Genomic DNA, 23,252 nt, shown 5'->3' on the forward strand with positions numbered 1-23,252 from the left:
TGAAGAAAAAACGCAAATATTTAATGGCATTATCTAAGTATTTATACGTCATAACCCCTAGATATTAGCAACAAAGTGTTTGTAAAATTATTGATAGGTCAAATTTCGTTGAAATGCAAGTATGGAAAAATGACAATTTTTCTCTATATAAGTAGTCAAAAAACAAATACGTCACAGATGATTCAGGATAAAGTTAAATAGCTATGTGATTGTTATATAGATGTAATGAAATATATTTGAGGCAAAGAGACCAACTGGAGAAAAATCATATGCCAATCATTGCCTGATTAATTTTCTTATACAGAATGGTCCTTAATACTTCCACTCATAACTCAAAATAAACATCTGTAACACCGCTTACTACGTTTGAATAGTCTCTAGCTCCTTGGCACGTTACTGGCTTCCAAACAACAAGTGGTCTTTATTACGAAAACACCAGACTCTCACCATTTACTACTCCGGAGTTCTACTTTGACTTATAAATGAAAGAACAGATCACTTATGTCTGCTCTCATCTCAATATTTTTTTCAGACAGTGCCTACTTTGACAACGAGTCGTACGAAGTATTCATACCAACCGCGTGGATACCTCTTCTGGATACCAATGAACTTAATGGTGGAATGGAGGTAAGTGGGGTGTCCGAGAAGTTGCAATGCAAGGAATGAAGCCTCGGTGTTTTACGTATTTTTAAATTTGGAATACTGCAAGATTTCATAGATAGGGTAGATAAAATATGATATTATTCGGGGTCAGACAAGTCTGACTACTGGGTTCGTGAATACCCTCGGGGACCTCAGGTCCACCAGCAGTAATATCGATCCAGTGGTTCTTAAATATACTATGTTGAGTATTTTTTTGCGAGTATTGAGTCCGCAAATTCTTATACATGGTGAAAGTGACACTGTTCCATTACGTGTAGACACTAAGTAAATGTATTTGAAGTCCTGTTACTATTACATTACTGACTGAAGATAGCATACGTTTCAAATTCTTTTAGTATCTGATAAAAAACTAAATAAATGAAAACCACGGCTAAAACAATATCTCAAAAACACAAACCAGCCTAGAAAGCAAACTGTTACTTCTAAAAAAACTGAATAAATATTATACAGTCTCTAGGGTAGGGTAAGTCTTTGTTATATTTGAATCATCTGCAAGTAAGTATTACTTAAAGCATCATTTAAAATAGTATCTAAGTAACACTTCTGGTAAGAATCATGCAAAATGTGATTCATGGTTGGAAAGTCTACATATTTCAATTTTGATATTAAAGTATTATAATTAATAGAAATTAAGTACCAGTACACATAAAATTCAGACATGCCAATGGTAAAGTAATTCATGGTGTAGAAAAACACACCAAACAAAAGATGCTTATTAAGTCTACATATTCTAATATACTTTCACATAACGATAATCATTTCTGTATTCAGATCTGTACTTTTTAGAAAATCATACATTCATCTCCCACTAAAATCATCCCAATGCAACCAAATCAAGAATGATAACTCTTATAATGTGCTAATTTCATGTACAAGAATAATTAATGGCACCAAGCTTATAGCAGTAATCAAAAGAATGTAGTCCAGGGACAAAGACCAGACAGGGAAAACAGACAAACACAACAAAGATCATTAAGTAACTAAAGTAATTAGATACAATGTAACAAAAGTAAATGAGCAACTCGGACTCCACTAAAACAGAGAGCATGGACTAGGTGCGACCATAAAACTTCTGTAGGGACTTTATAACCCTGTTCCAGAAACCTGCTACTTAATATTACAATATTTACAGATGGTAAAGAAAGCTCATTTAAAAGGAAGAGTAGCCAACCACCAGTGTTGCTATGGGAACACTTGGTATGTTATGATGGAGGAAGGAGAGATGGAAAAGTCACTGGGTTTGTTTTATAAGTCCTTTTCATTCACGGAATCTTCTGTTAATTCGGACAGACCACCTACATGGCAAAATAAGCCTCCTTTGTGCGCATGCTTACATAATGTACGTTATGTAGGAAATAAGATATTAATTAAGGTATATCCTATGTAGTGTAATGTAGTAGTCAGCCGAGAAACAGATTAATATCTCTATTATACATATTAGTTGAATTAACCGTATACACCTGGTGGCATACATTTGGTGAAGCTTCCGTCTACCATGTCGACGCACTTGACCTTTTAGTGTATGCAATTTAACTATAGTGCGAGATAATTACATACATACATGTATGTGTTTTCTTTAACTCTTCCAGTCTAAAACTCTTGTTTATTAATCTGCATGTGATATGAAAATTATCTAGCATCCGTGGTGTATCTAAACTGTATAATAGTAATGCAGACCATGCTTGAGTTTCATAACTACTTTACTGTAGTTCATTTTTTTTTAAGATGTTGATTTTGAACATGATACAGAAAAATGTGTGATCCCGTATGGAGGAATGGTCCTTTTTAACAACTTAACACCTCATCGTAGGTTCGTTTGTTTATTAGCTTCTTTGTTGAGTTTTAAGTACGGAAACACTAAAATGTATCACAACCTAGCGTAAAATGTGAAAGGGGAGGCAATGGACTCTGAAAAAAAGCCATATGATATTTTGATATTGAATTTCTCTGGGAATGTGTTCTCTTTCTTACATAGACTTTTATATAACGTAAATCTAATGTTTAACAAACCTTGTTGATATGACAATCCAACTCATGAACTGTATCGATTATAATACTTTAATCAACCCACATTTTACCCTTAGAATAAGATATAATGGAAATAAACAGAACAACAGAGAATAACAAAACAAAAAAAAACAAAAACAAAAACAAAAAAAGAGCAAGTAATAAAAACGAAAACGCATGATGAAACGATACTTGAATTCGCGATCGTTTCTAAAATCGAATTGTTATATTCTACGAGGACACTATTCGCGATTGTTTATTTCTGTTTTTGCGTTACAGGTCTTAATGCGAAAAAAGCGAAAAATAACCTGCCGTGAAAATTTCACGGTTTACAGTCAGGGTTTGGTCTTAAAGTCTTGTACTACTTTAAATTAGTTTTTTTTTATATAAAAAGTTCGTTGAATTGCTTACTTTGGAAACTCATAATGAAGAGTCAATATAATTATATTTTAAAGCCTACCGAATATTTCTGATGACGTACGTTGGAGCCTAGATTTACGATGGCAGAAACCAAATGCTCCGTATGGGTTATGGAACCTAAAACACGGAGTCGTTATGCGGTCATCTAAGGACCCAAATTTGAAACCGGACTGGGAATCTTTTTGTGCTATCGACAGGAATCATGTACAAAAAGAATCAGTAAAGGACGTTATAGAGGTAAATGGATCGACGCCATATTTGTATTCTTCTGCAATGCTGCCTCATTTGTTGTCTCCTGCAGCCTCCAAGTTAAATTTAGTAGCGTCGATTTACATCTGCTAAATTTAAGGTGTTTACGGCAATCACAATTTAATATTTTAAAAATCAAGGCCTCTAAGTATCACTAAGTACATGTGGTTGACCGCAATTCAGTATACTTCCCGGTCACTGCACTGTCCGGTGTCTAATGCAGACTTCTAAATCCGATTTTCTGAGCATGGGTTAAGAATTATTAAACTGTAAATGGAAAATGAACTTACAATCAATCGGAACTCCTCAGCCTTCCTATTTACACAATTTTTTTCAATCGTAACTACTCAGCCATTTCCGTTACACTAGAAAAATAACATCAAATGCAGAATAGAGAATTTCTTCTTGAAAAAAATTGCTGGCATTGTAGTCATACGCGAATCAAAGTAGTTCTATCCTCTAGGTGGCGATAAAAATTTAGTTGGATAGCGCTAGAAATAAAGAACAACTCTTCCAAGAATTTTTCTAAGAAAAATTAAAGTGAACGTAAAAAATTTAACCATTTTAACTATAATTTTAGAATCGAATCGGTCAAATTCCAGACAGATCCATCCCCTAGGATACAAGAGCGCAATTATTTGTAATGCATTTTCCATAGGGTACCTATGTAGTTTGAAAATTAATTTCAAGAAAACAACACAAATTAGCAGAAAATGAGTTTCTGTTCCTAAAACTAGAAAAGCATACTTTTTATTTGCACAAAAAAAAAAATGAAGCACCTAGATTTCATTTATGAGAAATCATTTCAACCCTATTACATTTTATTAATTATTACCAAAATAAAATCAATCATAAATGGGTAAGCTTTGAAATGAAAATAAATTTCAAGCCATATCCAACCAATCAGGTACCACCTTGTATTCAGTACTCAGTACCATGTTGGGGTAAAAAAGTTCCCGGTAGAATGTAAACAAATAATTGCGCATTTGTATCCCCTAGTGTCTCTTAGGTTTCTTTTTTGTGTAACTAGAAAGGCTGAGGTGTTCCGATTGACAATTTTTTCATGCAACGGAAATGTCAGAGTAGTTCCGAATGGCGTGACAATCCGCCCGGTTTAATAGTGTTATTGCAAAATTGCATATACTTGTATGTGTATACATTGCGTTGTCAGAGATTTATAAAGAACATTATGCATATGTGTTACTATGGCCAAGTAAAACAAAAGTTCCGTGTTAGTCATAAAATTATATGACATAATATCCCTACGCCTTGAAAAAGTTATGCAACATCACGCTGTTCATATACATCGAAATTGCATGTTCCATCTGAATATATGGTAACAAACATGCATTGCATTACAGGTACAGGATGATGAATTTGATACAACTATACAGGGTCCCTGGATGAAGAAATGGGAAATTGTTCATATGAATCCACATACAGAGAAACACGAAAAAATTGAACGGACAAAAAGCTAGTGTTCGCGTTGAACAGGAAGTGTTATACGTGTGTAGGATTGACCTAAGAATATTCCAGTGATATGTTTAAATGAACACATAGAATTGTACCCGATTTTTTTAATAAAACACAAGTATAAAGGAAACTTGTGCATGATCATGGTGATAGCTCAATGACTTTATGCTTTATCATTTCATTTTGTATATCAGAGATGAGCGAGAAATAAAAAAAAATGGTCATGATGATATCTAAATGAGAATATACATGTATATGCCTTTTCATTTCTTATTTCATATTAGAGAAGAGTGTGCTATTTATTATTTTCAGTTAAAAAACAAATGATGATAGCTAAACGAGTGTATATGTACCTTATAACTTCTTGTTTCATAGCAATTCGTTTTAGTTAAAAATGGCCATGGTGATAGACCCAAGGGCAGTCAATATGTACAAAAGCAAATATTGCATAATGATTTTTATGATCCTATAATTATATATATTAACCTTTCTAGTAACCATTCTTGAATTGTATTGACTGGCTATTTCTAATGCTGGTAGATTTGGTGGTATTGTCACGTTTCAATATGTTATGAGCTAGCTTTCAATCAAGCTTTGGAATTTTTAATCGACAACATATTTGTCCAGTGTGGTGGACGTGTTTTTCAACAAACGGACGGCATTCCAATGGGAGCAAATTGTGCTCCTTTACTTGCTGACCTATTTCTTCACTCTTATGAGGCTGACTTTATAGCTGATTTGATACATCGCATCTACCCAAAAGAACTTGAGATAAAGGATACTACAGATATTGTGAAGTCAGCCTCTTATCTTGACCTACACTTAGAAATCGATGGTAAAGGAAAACTATTGACCAAACTTTACGACAAACGTGATGACTTTTCATTCAGAATTGTCAACTTTCCTTTCATCTGTGGCAACATCCCTTCAGCACCTGCATATGGAGTGTTCATATCACAGCTCATACGTTATGCCAGAGCTTGCCGAAACTACGCAGACTTTTTGTATCCGCTAGAACTCGAACAAATAGGCTTCTGGAACAGGGTTATGTTGCTACAAGATTGAAGTCATCACTACAGAAGTTTTATGGTCGTCATCATGAACTCGTGGATCGTTATGGTGTATCCATCTGCACCATGAAAACTGATTTATTCAACGGGCCATAGTTTTCCTTTCCTCGTTTGTCTACCCCGGACTTGACTTTTTATGAGCAACTCGGCGGGTGTTTCTAGAAAAGCAGAGGACGCTTACCCTACCGGTGCACCTGGTCCATGCTCCCAGTTTTTAGTGGAGTCCGAGTTACTCATTTGCTTTTGTTACTTTGTGTGTATAATTTTAGTTACTTTATGTTCTTTGTTGTGTATGTCTGTTTTCCATGTCTGGTCTTTGTCCCAGGATTATATTCTTTTGATTACCGCTATAACCTTGGTTCCCTTGATTACTCTTTTACGTTCAAACATTGATAAAACTCAGAAAGCGATATAGTTCAATGAATAATCAAGCAAATTCATTATGTAGCATTGTATAAACAGGAATGTATGTTAAGGATATAGTTTTGCATATTTTTCTTGAAGAATAATTTAGGCCCATGGTTTGCCCCCTCCCCTTTGGTAAATATCGCGATCCGCCATTGCACCCTTCTCTGTTTCCAATACTTTCACACACTAAATATCATTTCTGTCACATAGGGCGCAACCTCAAACTATTGTACTATATGTGTAACTACCTGTAAATGTATAAGGACTTGCGTGAATAGAATTCTGATGTACATTTGTAGTTCCACCCATAATTAATATAATTAATATATGCCTGCTTCACAAACTACTTCTTCAATAAGTAGTTAAATACCTCTCTATTTAAGAATCGGCCAAAATGTAAATAAGGTGTGGCATATGAAGAAAAAACGCAAATATTTAATGGCATTATCTAAGTATTTATACGTCATAACCCCTAGATATTAGCAACAAAGTGTTTGTAAAATTATTGATAGGTCAAATTTCGTTGAAATGCAAGTATGGAAAAATGACAATTTTTCTCTATATAAGTAGTCAAAAAACAAATACGTCACAGATGATTCAGGATAAAGTTAAATAGCTATGTGATTGTTATATAGATGTAATGAAATATATTTGAGGCAAAGAGACCAACTGGAGAAAAATCATATGCCAATCATTGCCTGATTAATTTTCTTATACAGAATGGTTCTTAATACTTCCACTCATAACTCAAAATAAACATCTGTAACACCGCTTACTACGTTTGAATAGTCTCTAGCTCCTTGGCACTTTACTGGCTTCCAAACAACAAGTGGTCTTTATTACGAAAACACCAGACTCTCACCATTTACTACTCCGGAGTTCTACTTTGACTTATAAATGAAAGAACAGATCACTTATGTCTGCTCTCATCTCAATATTTTTTCCAGACAGTGCCTACTTTGACAACGAGTCGTACGAAGTATTCATACCAACCGCGTGGATACCTCTTCTGGATACCAATGAACTTAATGGTGGAATGGAGGTAAGTGGGGTGTCCGAGAAGTTGCAATGCAAGGAATGAAGCCTCGGTGTTTTACGTATTTTTAAATTTGGAATACTGCAAGATTTCATAGATAGGGTAGATAAAATATGATATTATTCGGGGTCAGACAAGTCTGACTACTGGGTTCGTGAATACCCTCGGGGACCTCAGGTCCACCAGCAGTAGTATCGATCCAGTGGTTCTTAAATATACTATGTTGAGTATTTTTTTGCGAGTATTGAGTTCGCAAATTCTTATACATGGTGAAAGTGACACTGTTCCATTACGTGTAGACACTAAGTAAATGTATTTGAAGTCCTGTTACTATTACATTACTGACTGAAGATAGCATACGTTTCAAATTCTTTTAGTATCTGATAAAAAACTAAATAAATGAAAACCACGGCTAAAACAATATCTCAAAAACACAAACCAGCCTAGAAAGCAAACTGTTACTTCTAAAAAAACTGAATAAATATTATACAGTCTCTAGGGTAGGGTAAGTCTTTGTTATATTTGAATCATCTGCAAGTAAGTATTACTTAAAGCTTATTAAGTCTACATATTCTAATATACTTTCACATAACGATAATCATTTCTGTATTCAGATCTGTACTTTTTAGAAAATCATACATTCATCTCCCACTAAAATCATCCCAATGCAACCAAATCAAGAATGATAACTCTTATAATGTGCTAATTTCATGTACAAGAATAATTAATGGCACCAAGCTTATAGCAGTAATCAAAAGAATGTAGTCCAGGGACAAAGACCAGACAGGGAAAACAGACAAACACAACAAAGATCATTAAGTAACTAAAGTAATTAGATACAATGTAACAAAAGTAAATGAGCAACTCGGACTCCACTAAAACAGAGAGCATGGACTAGGTGCGACCATAAAACTTCTGTAGTGACTTTATAACCCTGTTCCAGAAACCTGCTACTTAATATTACAATATTTACAGATGGTAAAGAAAGCTCATTTAAAAGGAAGAGTAGCCAACCACCAGTGTTGCTATGGGAACACTTGGTATGTTATGATGGAGGAAGGAGAGATGGAAAAGTCACTGGGTTTGTTTTATAAGTCCTTTTCATTCACGGAATCTTCTGTTAATTCGGACAGAACACCTACATGGCAAAATAAGCCTCCTTTGTGCGCATGCTTACATAATGTACGTTATGTAGGAAATAAGATATTAATTAAGGTATATCCTATGTAGTGTAATGTAGTAGTCAGCCGAGAAACAGATTAATATCTCTATTATATATATTAGTTGAATTAACGGTATACACCTGGTGGCATACATTTGGTGAAGCTTCCGTCTACCATGTCGACGCACTTGACCTTTTAGTGTATGCAATTTAACTATAGTGCGAGATAATTACATACATACATGTATGTGTTTTCTTTAACTCTTCCAGTCTAAAACTCTTGTTTATTAATCTGCATGTGATATGAAAATTATCTAGCATCCGTGGTGTATCTAAACTGTATAATAGTAATGCAGACCATGCTTGAGTTTCATAACTACTTTACTGTAGTTCATTTTCTTTTTAAGATGTTGATTTTGAACATGATACAGAAAAATGTGTGATCCCGTATGGAGGAATGGTCCTTTTTAACAACTTAACACCTCATCGTAGGTTCGTTTGTTTATTAGCTTCTTTGTTGAGTTTTAAGTACGGAAACACTAAAATGTATCACAACCTAGCGTAAAATGTGAAAGGGGAGGCAATGGACTCTGAAAAAAAGCCATATGATATTTTGATATTGAATTTCTCTGGGAATGTGTTCTCTTTCTTACATAGACTTTTATATAACGTAAATCCAATGTTTAACAAACCTTGTTGATATGACAATCCAACTCATGAACTGTATCGATTATAATACTTTAATCAACCCACATTTTACCCCTAGAATAAGATATAATGGAAATAAACAGAACAACAGAGAATAACAAAACAAAAAAAGAGCAAGTAATAAAAACGAAAACGCATGATGAAACGATACTTGAATTCGCGATCGTTTCTAAAATCGAATTGTTATATTCTACGAGGACACTATTCGCGATTGTTTATTTCTGTTTTTGCGTTACAGGTCTTAATGCGAAAAAAGCGAAAAATAACCTGCCGTGAAAATTTCACGGTTTACAGTCAGGGTTTGGTCTTAAAGTCTTGTACTACTTTAAATTAGTTTTTTTTTATATAAAAAGTTCGTTGAATTGCTTACTTTGGAAACTCATAATGAAGAGTCAATATAATTATATTTTAAAGCCTACCGAATATTTCTGATGACGTACGTTGGAGCCTAGATTTACGATGGCAGAAACCAAATGCTCCGTATGGGTTATGGAACCTAAAACACGGAGTCGTTATGCGGTCATCTAAGGACCCAAATTTGAAACCGGACTGGGAATCTTTTTGTGCTATCGACAGGAATCATGTACAAAAAGAATCAGTAAAGGACGTTATAGAGGTAAATGGATCGACGCCATATTTGTATTCTTCTGCAATGCTGCCTCATTTGTTGTCTCCTGCAGCCTCCAAGTTAAATTTAGTAGCGTCGATTTACATCTGCTAAATTTAAGGTGTTTACGGCAATCACAATTTAATATTTTAAAAATCAAGGCCTCTAAGTATCACTAAGTACATGTGGTTGACCGCAATTCAGTATACTTCCCGGTCACTGCACTGTCCGGTGTCTAATGCAGACTTCTAAATCCGATTTTCTGAGCATGGGTTAAGAATTATTAAACTGTAAATGGAAAATGAACTTACAATCAATCGGAACTCCTCAGCCTTCCTATTTACACAATTTTTTTCAATCGTAACTACTCAGCCATTTCCGTTACACTAGAAAAATAACATCAAATGCAGAATAGAGAATTTCTTCTTGAAAAAAATTGCTGGCATTGTAGTCATACGCGAATCAAAGTAGTTCTATCCTCTAGGTGGCGATAAAAATTTAGTTGGATAGCGCTAGAAATAAAGAACAACTCTTCCAAGAATTTTTCTAAGAAAAATTAAAGTGAACGTAAAAAATTCAACCATTTTAACTATAATTTTAGAATCGAATCGGTCAAATTCCAGACAGATCCATCCCCTAGGATACAAGAGCGCAATTATTTGTAATGCATTTTCCATAGGGTACCTATGTAGTTTGAAAATTAATTTCAAGAAAACAACACAAATTAGCAGAAAATGAGTTTCTGTTCCTAAAACTAGAAAAGCATACTTTTTATTTGCACAAAAAAAAAGTACATGGTCATGCGGCAAAAGTTGACCTAAATTTCAGTTGTTATGGACTCTTGAAAATTCAGCACAAAATACACTGCAAAAAAAATGAAGCACCTAGATTTCATTTATGAGAAATCATTTCAACCCTATAACATTTTATTAATTATTACCAAAATAAAATCAATCATAAATGGGTAAGCTTTGAAATGAAAATAAATTTCAAGCCATATCCAACCAATCAGGTACCACCTTGTATTCAGTACTCAGTACCATGTTGGGGTAAAAAAGTTCCCGGTAGAATGTAAACAAATAATTGCGCATTTGTATCCCCTAGTGTCTCTTAGGTTTCTTTTTTGTGTAACTAGAAAGGCTGAGGTGTTCCGATTGACAATTTTTTCGTGCAACGGAAATGTCAGAGTAGTTCCGAATGGCGTGACAATCCGCCCGGTTTAATAGTGTTATTGCAAAATTGCATATACTTGTATGTGTATACATTGCGTTGTCAGAGATTTATAAAGAACATTATGCATATGTGTTACTATGGCCAAGTAAAACAAAAGTTCCGTGTTAGTCATAAAATTATATGACATAATATCCCTACGCCTTGAAAAAGTTATGCAACATCACGCTGTTCATATACATCGAAATTGCATGTTCCATCTGAATATATGGTAACAAACATGCATTGCATTACAGGTACAGGATGATGAATTTGATACAACTATACAGGGTCCCTGGATGAAGAAATGGGAAATTGTTCATATGAATCCACATACAGAGAAACACGAAAAAATTGAACGGACAAAAAGCTAGTGTTCGCGTTGAACAGGAAGTGTTATACGTGTGTAGGATTGACCTAAGAATATTCCAGTGATATGTTTAAATGAACACATAGAATTGTACCCGATTTTTTTAATAAAACACAAGTATAAAGGAAACTTGTGCATGATCATGGTGATAGCTCAATGACTTTATGCTTTATCATTTCATTTTGTATATCAGAGATGAGCGAGAAATAAAAAAAAATGGTCATGATGATATCTAAATGAGAATATACATGTATATGCCTTTTCATTTCTTATTTCATATTAGAGAAGAGTGTGCTATTTATTATTTTCAGTTAAAAAACAAATGATGATAGCTAAACGAGTGTATATGTACCTTATAACTTCTTGTTTCATAGCAATTCGTTTTAGTTAAAAATGGCCATGGTGATAGACCCAAGGGCAGTCAATATGTACAAAAGCAAATATTGCATAATGATTTTTATGATCCTATAATTATATATATTAACCTTTCTAGTAACCATTCTTGAATTGTATTGACTGGCTATTTCTAATGCTGGTAGATTTGGTGGTATTGTCACGTTTCAATATGTTATGAGCTAGCTTTCAATCAAGCTTTGGAATTTTTAATCGACAACATATTTGTCCAGTGTGGTGGACGTGTTTTTCAACAAACGGACGGCATTCCAATGGGAGCAAATTGTGCTCCTTTACTTGCTGACCTATTTCTTCACTCTTATGAGGCTGACTTTATAGCTGATTTGATACATCGCATCTACCCAAAAGAACTTGAGATAAAGGATACTACAGATATTGTGAAGTCAGCCTCATATCTTGACCTACACTTAGAAATCGATGGTAAAGGAAAACTATTGACCAAACTTTACGACAAACGTGATGACTTTTCATTCAGAATTGTCAACTTTCCTTTCATCTGTGGCAACATCCCTTCAGCACCTGCATATGGAGTGTTCATATCACAGCTCATACGTTATGCCAGAGCTTGCCGAAACTACGCAGACTTTTTGTATCCGCTAGAACTCGAACAAATAGGCTTCTGGAACAGGGTTATGTTGCTACAAGATTGAAGTCATCACTACAGAAGTTTTATGGTCGTCATCATGAACTCGTGGATCGTTATGGTGTATCCATCTGCACCATGAAAACTGATTTATTCAACGGGCCATAGTTTTCCTTTCCTCGTTTGTCTACCCCGGACTTGACTTTTTATGAGCAACTCGGCGGGTGTTTCTAGAAAAGCAGAGGACGCTTACCCTACCGGTGCACCTGGTCCATGCTCCCAGTTTTTAGTGGAGTCCGAGTTACTCATTTGCTTTTGTTACTTTGTGTGTATAATTTTAGTTACTTTATGTTCTTTGTTGTGTATGTCTGTTTTCCATGTCTGGTCTTTGTCCCAGGATTATATTCTTTTGATTACCGCTATAACCTTGGTTCCCTTGATTACTCTTTTACGTTCAAACATTGATAAAACTCAGAAAGCGATATAGTTCAATGAATAATCAAGCAAATTCATTATGTAGCATTGTATAAACAGGAATGTATGTTAAGGATATAGTTTTGCATATTTTTCTTGAAGAATAATTTAGGCCCATGGTTTGCCCCCTCCCCTTTGGTAAATATCGCGATCCGCCATTGCACCCTTCTCTGTTTCCAATACTTTCACACACTAAATATCATTTCTGTCACATAGGGCGCAACCTCAAACTATTGTACTATATGTGTAACTACCTGTAAATGTATAAGGACTTGCGTGAATAGAATTCTGATGTACATTTGTAGTTCCACCCATAATTAATATAATTAATATATGCCTGCTTCACAAACTACTTCTTCAATAAGTAGTTAAATACCTCTCTATTTAAGAATCGGCCAAAATGTAAATAAGGTGTGGCATATGAAGAAAAAACGCAAATATTTAATGGCATTATCTAAGTATTTATACGTCATAACCCCTAGATATTAGCAACAAAGTGTTTGTAAAATTATTGATAGGTCAAATTTCGTTGAAATGCAAGTATGGAAAAATGACAATTTTTCTCTATATAAGTAGTCAAAAAACAAATACGTCACAGATGATTCAGGATAAAGTTAAATAGCTATGTGATTGTTATATAGATGTAATGAAATATATTTGAGGCAAAGAGACCAACTGGAGAAAAATCATATGCCAATCATTGCCTGATTAATTTTCTTATACAGAATGGTTCTTAATACTTCCACTCATAACTCAAAATAAACATCTGTAACACCGCTTACTACGTTTGAATAGTCTCTAGCTCCTTGGCACTTTACTGGCTTCCAAACAACAAGTGGTCTTTATTACGAAAACACCAGACTCTCACCATTTACTACTCCGGAGTTCTACTTTGACTTATAAATGAAAGAACAGATCACTTATGTCTGCTCTCATCTCAATATTTTTTCCAGACAGTGCCTACTTTGACAACGAGTCGTACGAAGTATTCATACCAACCGCGTGGATACCTCTTCTGGATACCAATGAACTTAATGGTGGAATGGAGGTAAGTGGGGTGTCCGAGAAGTTGCAATGCAAGGAATGAAGCCTCGGTGTTTTACGTATTTTTAAATTTGGAATACTGCAAGATTTCATAGATAGGGTAGATAAAATATGATATTATTCGGGGTCAGACAAGTCTGACTACTGGGTTCGTGAATACCCTCGGGGACCTCAGGTCCACCAGCAGTAGTATCGATCCAGTGGTTCTTAAATATACTATGTTGAGTATTTTTTTGCGAGTATTGAGTTCGCAAATTCTTATACATGGTGAAAGTGACACTGTTCCATTACGTGTAGACACTAAGTAAATGTATTTGAAGTCCTGTTACTATTACATTACTGACTGAAGATAGCATACGTTTCAAATTCTTTTAGTATCTGATAAAAAACTAAATAAATGAAAACCACGGCTAAAACAATATCTCAAAAACACAAACCAGCCTAGAAAGCAAACTGTTACTTCTAAAAAAACTGAATAAATATTATACAGTCTCTAGGGTAGGGTAAGTCTTTGTTATATTTGAATCATCTGCAAGTAAGTATTACTTAAAGCTTATTAAGTCTACATATTCTAATATACTTTCACATAACGATAATCATTTCTGTATTCAGATCTGTACTTTTTAGAAAATCATACATTCATCTCCCACTAAAATCATCCCAATGCAACCAAATCAAGAATGATAACTCTTATAATGTGCTAATTTCATGTACAAGAATAATTAATGGCACCAAGCTTATAGCAGTAATCAAAAGAATGTAGTCCAGGGACAAAGACCAGACAGGGAAAACAGACAAACACAACAAAGATCATTAAGTAACTAAAGTAATTAGATACAATGTAACAAAAGTAAATGAGCAACTCGGACTCCACTAAAACAGAGAGCATGGACTAGGTGCGACCATAAAACTTCTGTAGTGACTTTATAACCCTGTTCCAGAAACCTGCTACTTAATATTACAATATTTACAGATGGTAAAGAAAGCTCATTTAAAAGGAAGAGTAGCCAACCACCAGTGTTGCTATGGGAACACTTGGTATGTTATGATGGAGGAAGGAGAGATGGAAAAGTCACTGGGTTTGTTTTATAAGTCCTTTTCATTCACGGAATCTTCTGTTAATTCGGACAGAACACCTACATGGCAAAATAAGCCTCCTTTGTGCGCATGCTTACATAATGTACGTTATGTAGGAAATAAGATATTAATTAAGGTATATCCTATGTAGTGTAATGTAGTAGTCAGCCGAGAAACAGATTAATATCTCTATTATATATATTAGTTGAATTAACGGTATACACCTGGTGGCATACATTTGGTGAAGCTTCCGTCTACCATGTCGACGCACTTGACCTTTTAGTGTATGCAATTTAACTATAGTGCGAGATAATTACATACATACATGTATGTGTTTTCTTTAACTCTTCCAGTCTAAAACTCTTGTTTATTAATCTGCATGTGATATGAAAATTATCTAGCATCCGTGGTGTATCTAAACTGTATAATAGTAATGCAGACCATGCTTGAGTTTCATAACTACTTTACTGTAGTTCATTTTCTTTTTAAGATGTTGATTTTGAACATGATACAGAAAAATGTGTGATCCCGTATGGAGGAATGGTCCTTTTTAACAACTTAACACCTCATCGTAGGTTCGTTTGTTTATTAGCTTCTTTGTTGAGTTTTAAGTACGGAAACACTAAAATGTATCACAACCTAGCGTAAAATGTGAAAGGGGAGGCAATGGACTCTGAAAAAAAGCCATATGATATTTTGATATTGAATTTCTCTGGGAATGTGTTCTCTTTCTTACATAGACTTTTATATAACGTAAATCCAATGTTTAACAAACCTTGTTGATATGACAATCCAACTCATGAACTGTATCGATTATAATACTTTAATCAACCCACATTTTACCCCTAGAATAAGATATAATGGAAATAAACAGAACAACAGAGAATAACAAAACAAAAAAAGAGCAAGTAATAAAAACGAAAACGCATGATGAAACGATACTTGAATTCGCGATCGTTTCTAAAATCGAATTGTTATATTCTACGAGGACACTATTCGCGATTGTTTATTTCTGTTTTTGCGTTACAGGTCTTAATGCGAAAAAAGCGAAAAATAACCTGCCGTGAAAATTTCACGGTTTACAGTCAGGGTTTGGTCTTAAAGTCTTGTACTACTTTAAATTAGTTTTTTTTTATATAAAAAGTTCGTTGAATTGCTTACTTTGGAAACTCATAATGAAGAGTCAATATAATTATATTTTAAAGCCTACCGAATATTTCTGATGACGTACGTTGGAGCCTAGATTTACGATGGCAGAAACCAAATGCTCCGTATGGGTTATGGAACCTAAAACACGGAGTCGTTATGCGGTCATCTAAGGACCCAAATTTGAAACCGGACTGGGAATCTTTTTGTGCTATCGACAGGAATCATGTACAAAAAGAATCAGTAAAGGACGTTATAGAGGTAAATGGATCGACGCCATATTTGTATTCTTCTGCAATGCTGCCTCATTTGTTGTCTCCTGCAGCCTCCAAGTTAAATTTAGTAGCGTCGATTTACATCTGCTAAATTTAAGGTGTTTACGGCAATCACAATTTAATATTTTAAAAATCAAGGCCTCTAAGTATCACTAAGTACATGTGGTTGACCGCAATTCAGTATACTTCCCGGTCACTGCACTGTCCGGTGTCTAATGCAGACTTCTAAATCCGATTTTCTGAGCATGGGTTAAGAATTATTAAACTGTAAATGGAAAATGAACTTACAATCAATCGGAACTCCTCAGCCTTCCTATTTACACAATTTTTTTCAATCGTAACTACTCAGCCATTTCCGTTACACTAGAAAAATAACATCAAATGCAGAATAGAGAATTTCTTCTTGAAAAAAATTGCTGGCATTGTAGTCATACGCGAATCAAAGTAGTTCTATCCTCTAGGTGGCGATAAAAATTTAGTTGGATAGCGCTAGAAATAAAGAACAACTCTTCCAAGAATTTTTCTAAGAAAAATTAAAGTGAACGTAAAAAATTCAACCATTTTAACTATAATTTTAGAATCGAATCGGTCAAATTCCAGACAGATCCATCCCCTAGGATACAAGAGCGCAATTATTTGTAATGCATTTTCCATAGGGTACCTATGTAGTTTGAAAATTAATTTCAAGAAAACAACACAAATTAGCAGAAAATGAGTTTCTGTTCCTAAAACTAGAAAAGCATACTTTTTATTTGCACAAAAAAAAAGTACATGGTCATGCGGCAAAAGTTGACCTAAATTTCAGTTGTTATGGACTCTTGAAAATTCAGCACAAAATACACTGCAAAAAAAATGAAGCACCTAGATTTCATTTATGAGAAATCATTTCAACCCTATAACATTTTATTAATTATTACCAAAATAAAATCAATCATAAATGGGTAAGCTTTGAAATGAAAATAAATTTCAAGCCATATCCAACCAATCAGGTACCACCTTGTATTCAGTACTCAGTACCATGTTGGGGTAAAAAAGTTCCCGGTAGAATGTAAACAAATAATTGCGCATTTGTATCCCCTAGTGTCTCTTAGGTTTCTTTTTTGTGTAACTAGAAAGGCTGAGGTGTTCCGATTGACAATTTTTTCGTGCAACGGAAATGTCAGAGTAGTTCCGAATGGCGTGACAATCCGCCCGGTTTAATAGTGTTATTGCAAAATTGCATATACTTGTATGTGTATACATTGCGTTGTCAGAGATTTATAAAGAACATTATGCATATGTGTTACTATGGCCAAGTAAAACAAAAGTTCCGTGTTAGTCATAAAATTATATGACATAATATCCCTACGCCTTGAAAAAGTTATGCAACATCACGCTGTTCATATACATCGAAATTGCATGTTCCATCTGAATATATGGTAACAAACATGCATTGCATTACAGGTACAGGATGATGAATTTGATACAACTATACAGGGTCCCTGGATGAAGAAATGGGAAATTGTTCATATGAATCCACATACAGAGAAACACGAAAAAATTGAACGGACAAAAAGCTAGTGTTCGCGTTGAACAGGAAGTGTTATACGTGTGTAGGATTGACCTAAGAATATTCCAGTGATATGTTTAAATGAACACATAGAATTGTACCCGATTTTTTTAATAAAACACAAGTATAAAGGAAACTTGTGCATGATCATGGTGATAGCTCAATGACTTTATGCTTTATCATTTCATTTTGTATATCAGAGATGAGCGAGAAATAAAAAAAAATGGTCATGATGATATCTAAATGAGAATATACATGTATATGCCTTTTCATTTCTTATTTCATATTAGAGAAGAGTGTGCTATTTATTATTTTCAGTTAAAAAACAAATGATGATAGCTAAACGAGTGTATATGTACCTTATAACTTCTTGTTTCATAGCAATTCGTTTTAGTTAAAAATGGCCATGGTGATAGACCCAAGGGCAGTCAATATGTACAAAAGCAAATATTGCATAATGATTTTTATGATCCTATAATTATATATATTAACCTTTCTAGTAACCATTCTTGAATTGTATTGACTGGCTATTTCTAATGCTGGTAGATTTGGTGGTATTGTCACGTTTCAATATGTTATGAGCTAGCTTTCAATCAAGCTTTGGAATTTTTAATCGACAACATATTTGTCCAGTGTGGTGGACGTGTTTTTCAACAAACGGACGGCATTCCAATGGGAGCAAATTGTGCTCCTTTACTTGCTGACCTATTTCTTCACTCTTATGAGGCTGACTTTATAGCTGATTTGATACATCGCATCTACCCAAAAGAACTTGAGATAAAGGATACTACAGATATTGTGAAGTCAGCCTCATATCTTGACCTACACTTAGAAATCGATGGTAAAGGAAAACTATTGACCAAACTTTACGACAAACGTGATGACTTTTCATTCAGAATTGTCAACTTTCCTTTCATCTGTGGCAACATCCCTTCAGCACCTGCATATGGAGTGTTCATATCACAGCTCATACGTTATGCCAGAGCTTGCCGAAACTACGCAGACTTTTTGTATCCGCTAGAACTCGAACAAATAGGCTTCTGGAACAGGGTTATGTTGCTACAAGATTGAAGTCATCACTACAGAAGTTTTATGGTCGTCATCATGAACTCGTGGATCGTTATGGTGTATCCATCTGCACCATGAAAACTGATTTATTCAACGGGCCATAGTTTTCCTTTCCTCGTTTGTCTACCCCGGACTTGACTTATTATGAGCAACTCGGCGGGTGTTTCTAGAAAAGCAGAGGACGCTTACCCTACCGGTGCACCTGGTCCATGCTCCCAGTTTTTAGTGGAGTCCGAGTTACTCATTTGCTTTTGTTACTTTGTGTGTATAATTTTAGTTACTTTATGTTCTTTGTTGTGTATGTCTGTTTTCCATGTCTGGTCTTTGTCCCAGGATTATATTCTTTTGATTACCGCTATAACCTTGGTTCCCTTGATTACTCTTTTACGTTCAAACATTGATAAAACTCAGAAAGCGATATAGTTCAATGAATAATCAAGCAAATTCATTATGTAGCATTGTATAAACAGGAATGTATGTTAAGGATATAGTTTTGCATATTTTTCTTGAAGAATAATTTAGGCCCATGGTTTGCCCCCTCCCCTTTGGTAAATATCGCGATCCGCCATTGCACCCTTCTCTGTTTCCAATACTTTCACACACTAAATATCATTTCTGTCACATAGGGCGCAACCTCAAACTATTGTACTATATGTGTAACTACCTGTAAATGTATAAGGACTTGCGTGAATAGAATTCTGATGTACATTTGTAGTTCCACCCATAATTAATATAATTAATATATGCCTGCTTCACAAACTACTTCTTCAATAAGTAGTTAAATACCTCTCTATTTAAGAATCGGCCAAAATGTAAATAAGGTGTGGCATATGAAGAAAAAACGCAAATATTTAATGGCATTATCTAAGTATTTATACGTCATAACCCCTAGATATTAGCAACAAAGTGTTTGTAAAATTATTGATAGGTCAAATTTCGTTGAAATGCAAGTATGGAAAAATGACAATTTTTCTCTATATAAGTAGTCAAAAAACAAATACGTCACAGATGATTCAGGATAAAGTTAAATAGCTATGTGATTGTTATATAGATGTAATGAAATATATTTGAGGCAAAGAGACCAACTGGAGAAAAATCATATGCCAATCATTGCCTGATTAATTTTCTTATACAGAATGGTTCTTAATACTTCCACTCATAACTCAAAATAAACATCTGTAACACCGCTTACTACGTTTGAATAGTCTCTAGCTCCTTGGCACTTTACTGGCTTCCAAACAACAAGTGGTCTTTATTACGAAAACACCAGACTCTCACCATTTACTACTCCGGAGTTCTACTTTGACTTATAAATGAAAGAACAGATCACTTATGTCTGCTCTCATCTCAATATTTTTTCCAGACAGTGCCTACTTTGACAACGAGTCGTACGAAGTATTCATACCAACCGCGTGGATACCTCTTCTGGATACCAATGAACTTAATGGTGGAATGGAGGTAAGTGGGGTGTCCGAGAAGTTGCAATGCAAGGAATGAAGCCTCGGTGTTTTACGTATTTTTAAATTTGGAATACTGCAAGATTTCATAGATAGGGTAGATAAAATATGATATTATTCGGGGTCAGATAAGTCTGACTACTGGGTTCGTGAATACCCTCGGGGACCTCAGGTCCACCAGCAGTAGTATCGATCCAGTGGTTCTTAAATATACTATGTTGAGTATTTTTTTGCGAGTATTGAGTCCGCAAATTCTTATACATGGTGAAAGTGACACTGTTCCATTACGTGTAGACACTAAGTAAATGTATTTGAAGTCCTGTTACTATTACATTACTGACTGAAGATAGCATACGTTTCAAATTCTTTTAGTATCTGATAAAAAACTAAATAAATGAAAACCACGGCTAAAACAATATCTCAAAAACACAAACCAGCCTAGAAAGCAAACTGTTACTTCTAAAAAAACTGAATAAATATTATACAGTCTCTAGGGTAGGGTAAGTCTTTGTTATATTTGAATCATCTGCAAGTAAGTATTACTTAAAGCTTATTAAGTCTACATATTCTAATATACTTTCACATAACGATAATCATTTCTGTATTCAGATCTGTACTTTTTAGAAAATCATACATTCATCTCCCACTAAAATCATCCCAATGCAACCAAATCAAGAATGATAACTCTTATAATGTGCTAATTTCATGTACAAGAATAATTAATGGCACCAAGCTTATAGCAGTAATCAAAAGAATGTAGTCCAGGGACAAAGACCAGACAGGGAAAACAGACAAACACAACAAAGATCATTAAGTAACTAAAGTAATTAGATACAATGTAACAAAAGTAAATGAGCAACTCGGACTCCACTAAAACAGAGAGCATGGACTAGGTGCGACCATAAAACTTCTGTAGTGACTTTATAACCCTGTTCCAGAAACCTGCTACTTAATATTACAATATTTACAGATGGTAAAGAAAGCTCATTTAAAAGGAAGAGTAGCCAACCACCAGTGTTGCTATGGGAACACTTGGTATGTTATGATGGAGGAAGGAGAGATGGAAAAGTCACTGGGTTTGTTTTATAAGTCCTTTTCATTCACGGAATCTTCTGTTAATTCGGACAGAACACCTACATGGCAAAATAAGCCTCCTTTGTGCGCATGCTTACATAATGTACGTTATGTAGGAAATAAGATATTAATTAAGGTATATCCTATGTAGTGTAATGTAGTAGTCAGCCGAGAAACAGATTAATATCTCTATTATATATATTAGTTGAATTAACGGTATACACCTGGTGGCATACATTTGGTGAAGCTTCCGTCTACCATGTCGACGCACTTGACCTTTTAGTGTATGCAATTTAACTATAGTGCGAGATAATTACATACATACATGTATGTGTTTTCTTTAACTCTTCCAGTCTAAAACTCTTGTTTATTAATCTGCATGTGATATGAAAATTATCTAGCATCCGTGGTGTATCTAAACTGTATAATAGTAATGCAGACCATGCTTGAGTTTCATAACTACTTTACTGTAGTTCATTTTTTTTTTAAGATGTTGATTTTGAACATGATACAGAAAAATGTGTGATCCCGTATGGAGGAATGGTCCTTTTTAACAACTTAACACCTCATCGTAGGTTCGTTTGTTTATTAGCTTCTTTGTTGAGTTTTAAGTACGGAAACACTAAAATGTATCACAACCTAGCGTAAAATGTGAAAGGGGAGGCAATGGACTCTGAAAAAAAGCCATATGATATTTTGATATTGAATTTCTCTGGGAATGTGTTCTCTTTCTTACATAGACTTTTATATAACGTAAATCCAATGTTTAACAAACCTTGTTGATATGACAATCCAACTCATGAACTGTATCGATTATAATACTTTAATCAACCCACATTTTACCCTTAGAATAAGATATAATGGAAATAAACAGAACAACAGAGAATAACAAAACAAAAAAAGAGCAAGTAATAAAAACGAAAACGCATGATGAAACGATACTTGAATTCGCGATCGTTTCTAAAATCGAATTGTTATATTCTACGAGGACACTATTCGCGATTGTTTATTTCTGTTTTTGCGTTACAGGTCTTAATGCGAAAAAAGCGAAAAATAACCTGCCGTGAAAATTTCACGGTTTACAGTCAGGGTTTGGTCTTAAAGTCTTGTACTACTTTAAATTAGTTTTTTTTTATATAAAAAGTTCGTTGAATTGCTTACTTTGGAAACTCATAATGAAGAGTCAATATAATTATATTTTAAAGCCTACCGAATATTTCTGATGACGTACGTTGGAGCCTAGATTTACGATGGCAGAAACCAAATGCTCCGTATGGGTTATGGAACCTAAAACACGGAGTCGTTATGCGGTCATCTAAGGACCCAAATTTGAAACCGGACTGGGAATCTTTTTGTGCTATCGACAGGAATCATGTACAAAAAGAATCAGTAAAGGACGTTATAGAGGTAAATGGATCGACGCCATATTTGTATTCTTCTGCAATGCTGCCTCATTTGTTGTCTCCTGCAGCCTCCAAGTTAAATTTAGTAGCGTCGATTTACATCTGCTAAATTTAAGGTGTTTACGGCAATCACAATTTAATATTTTAAAAATCAAGGCCTCTAAGTATCACTAAGTACATGTGGTTGACCGCAATTCAGTATACTTCCCGGTCACTGCACTGTCCGGTGTCTAATGCAGACTTCTAAATCCGATTTTCTGAGCATGGGTTAAGAATTATTAAACTGTAAATGGAAAATGAACTTAC

The 23,252-nt window shown here is 34.6% G+C and overlaps 3 protein-coding genes and 1 pseudogene across 4 annotated transcripts in view; all 4 read left to right on the forward strand.

Moving 5' to 3' along the window:
* Window positions 1-486: 486 nt before the first annotated feature.
* Window positions 487-5,078, forward strand: LOC148612546 (uncharacterized). Its single transcript, XM_088594108.1, has 5 exons — window positions 487-627; window positions 1,796-1,901; window positions 2,389-2,473; window positions 3,126-3,327; window positions 4,701-5,078. Exons 1-5 carry the CDS (start codon window positions 502-504, stop codon window positions 4,815-4,817), a joined length of 636 nt encoding a protein of 211 aa, XP_088450234.1. The 5' UTR covers window positions 487-501; the 3' UTR covers window positions 4,818-5,078.
* Window positions 5,079-7,174: 2,096 nt separating this feature from the next.
* Window positions 7,175-11,647, forward strand: LOC148612547 (uncharacterized). The gene is made up of 5 exons (XM_088594102.1): window positions 7,175-7,332; window positions 8,302-8,407; window positions 8,896-8,980; window positions 9,611-9,812; window positions 11,270-11,647. The coding sequence occupies exons 1-5, from the start codon at window positions 7,207-7,209 to the stop codon at window positions 11,384-11,386; spliced, it is 636 nt and encodes a 211-aa protein (XP_088450228.1). The 5' UTR covers window positions 7,175-7,206; the 3' UTR covers window positions 11,387-11,647.
* Window positions 11,648-13,743: 2,096 nt separating this feature from the next.
* Window positions 13,744-18,216, forward strand: LOC148612548 (uncharacterized). Its single transcript, XM_088594103.1, has 5 exons — window positions 13,744-13,901; window positions 14,871-14,976; window positions 15,465-15,549; window positions 16,180-16,381; window positions 17,839-18,216. The coding sequence occupies exons 1-5, from the start codon at window positions 13,776-13,778 to the stop codon at window positions 17,953-17,955; spliced, it is 636 nt and encodes a 211-aa protein (XP_088450229.1). The 5' UTR covers window positions 13,744-13,775; the 3' UTR covers window positions 17,956-18,216.
* Window positions 18,217-20,311: 2,095 nt separating this feature from the next.
* Window positions 20,312-23,252, forward strand: part of LOC148612549 (uncharacterized) — a 5,100-nt pseudogene continuing 2,159 nt past the window's right edge. Inside the window, exons 1-4 of the transcript XR_015924424.1 lie at window positions 20,312-20,470; window positions 21,440-21,545; window positions 22,034-22,118; window positions 22,749-22,950. The product of XR_015924424.1 is annotated as an uncharacterized LOC148612549 (transcript). The remainder of the gene's footprint in view (window positions 20,471-21,439; window positions 21,546-22,033; window positions 22,119-22,748; window positions 22,951-23,252) is intronic.

Source organism: Perna viridis, chromosome 7 (genome assembly GCF_037379345.1).
Source record: "Perna viridis isolate PV_CMFRI_1.1 ecotype Kerala chromosome 7, ASM3737934v1, whole genome shotgun sequence".
NCBI classification, from domain to species: Eukaryota; Metazoa; Mollusca; class Bivalvia; order Mytilida; family Mytilidae; genus Perna; species Perna viridis.

Bases quoted from the DNA above. Each gene is read 5' to 3' on its own strand.
- LOC148612547 (XM_088594102.1), top strand. From the start codon at position 7,207: ATGTCTGCTCTCATCTCAATATTTTTTCCAGACAGTGCCTACTTTGAC. The intron at 7,333-8,301 runs GTAAGTGGGGTG...CAATATTTACAG, and splicing joins AACTTAATGGTGGAATGGAG to ATGGTAAAGAAAGCTCATTT. The intron at 8,981-9,610 runs GTTCGTTTGTTT...TATATTTTAAAG, and splicing joins AACTTAACACCTCATCGTAG to CCTACCGAATATTTCTGATG.
- LOC148612546 (XM_088594108.1), top strand. From the start codon at position 502: ATGTCTGCTCTCATCTCAATATTTTTTTCAGACAGTGCCTACTTTGAC. The intron at 628-1,795 runs GTAAGTGGGGTG...CAATATTTACAG, and splicing joins AACTTAATGGTGGAATGGAG to ATGGTAAAGAAAGCTCATTT. The intron at 1,902-2,388 runs GTTTGTTTTATA...TTTTTTTTTAAG, and splicing joins AGAGATGGAAAAGTCACTGG to ATGTTGATTTTGAACATGAT.
- LOC148612548 (XM_088594103.1), top strand. From the start codon at position 13,776: ATGTCTGCTCTCATCTCAATATTTTTTCCAGACAGTGCCTACTTTGAC. The intron at 15,550-16,179 runs GTTCGTTTGTTT...TATATTTTAAAG, and splicing joins AACTTAACACCTCATCGTAG to CCTACCGAATATTTCTGATG. The intron at 16,382-17,838 runs GTAAATGGATCG...ATTGCATTACAG, and splicing joins CAGTAAAGGACGTTATAGAG to GTACAGGATGATGAATTTGA.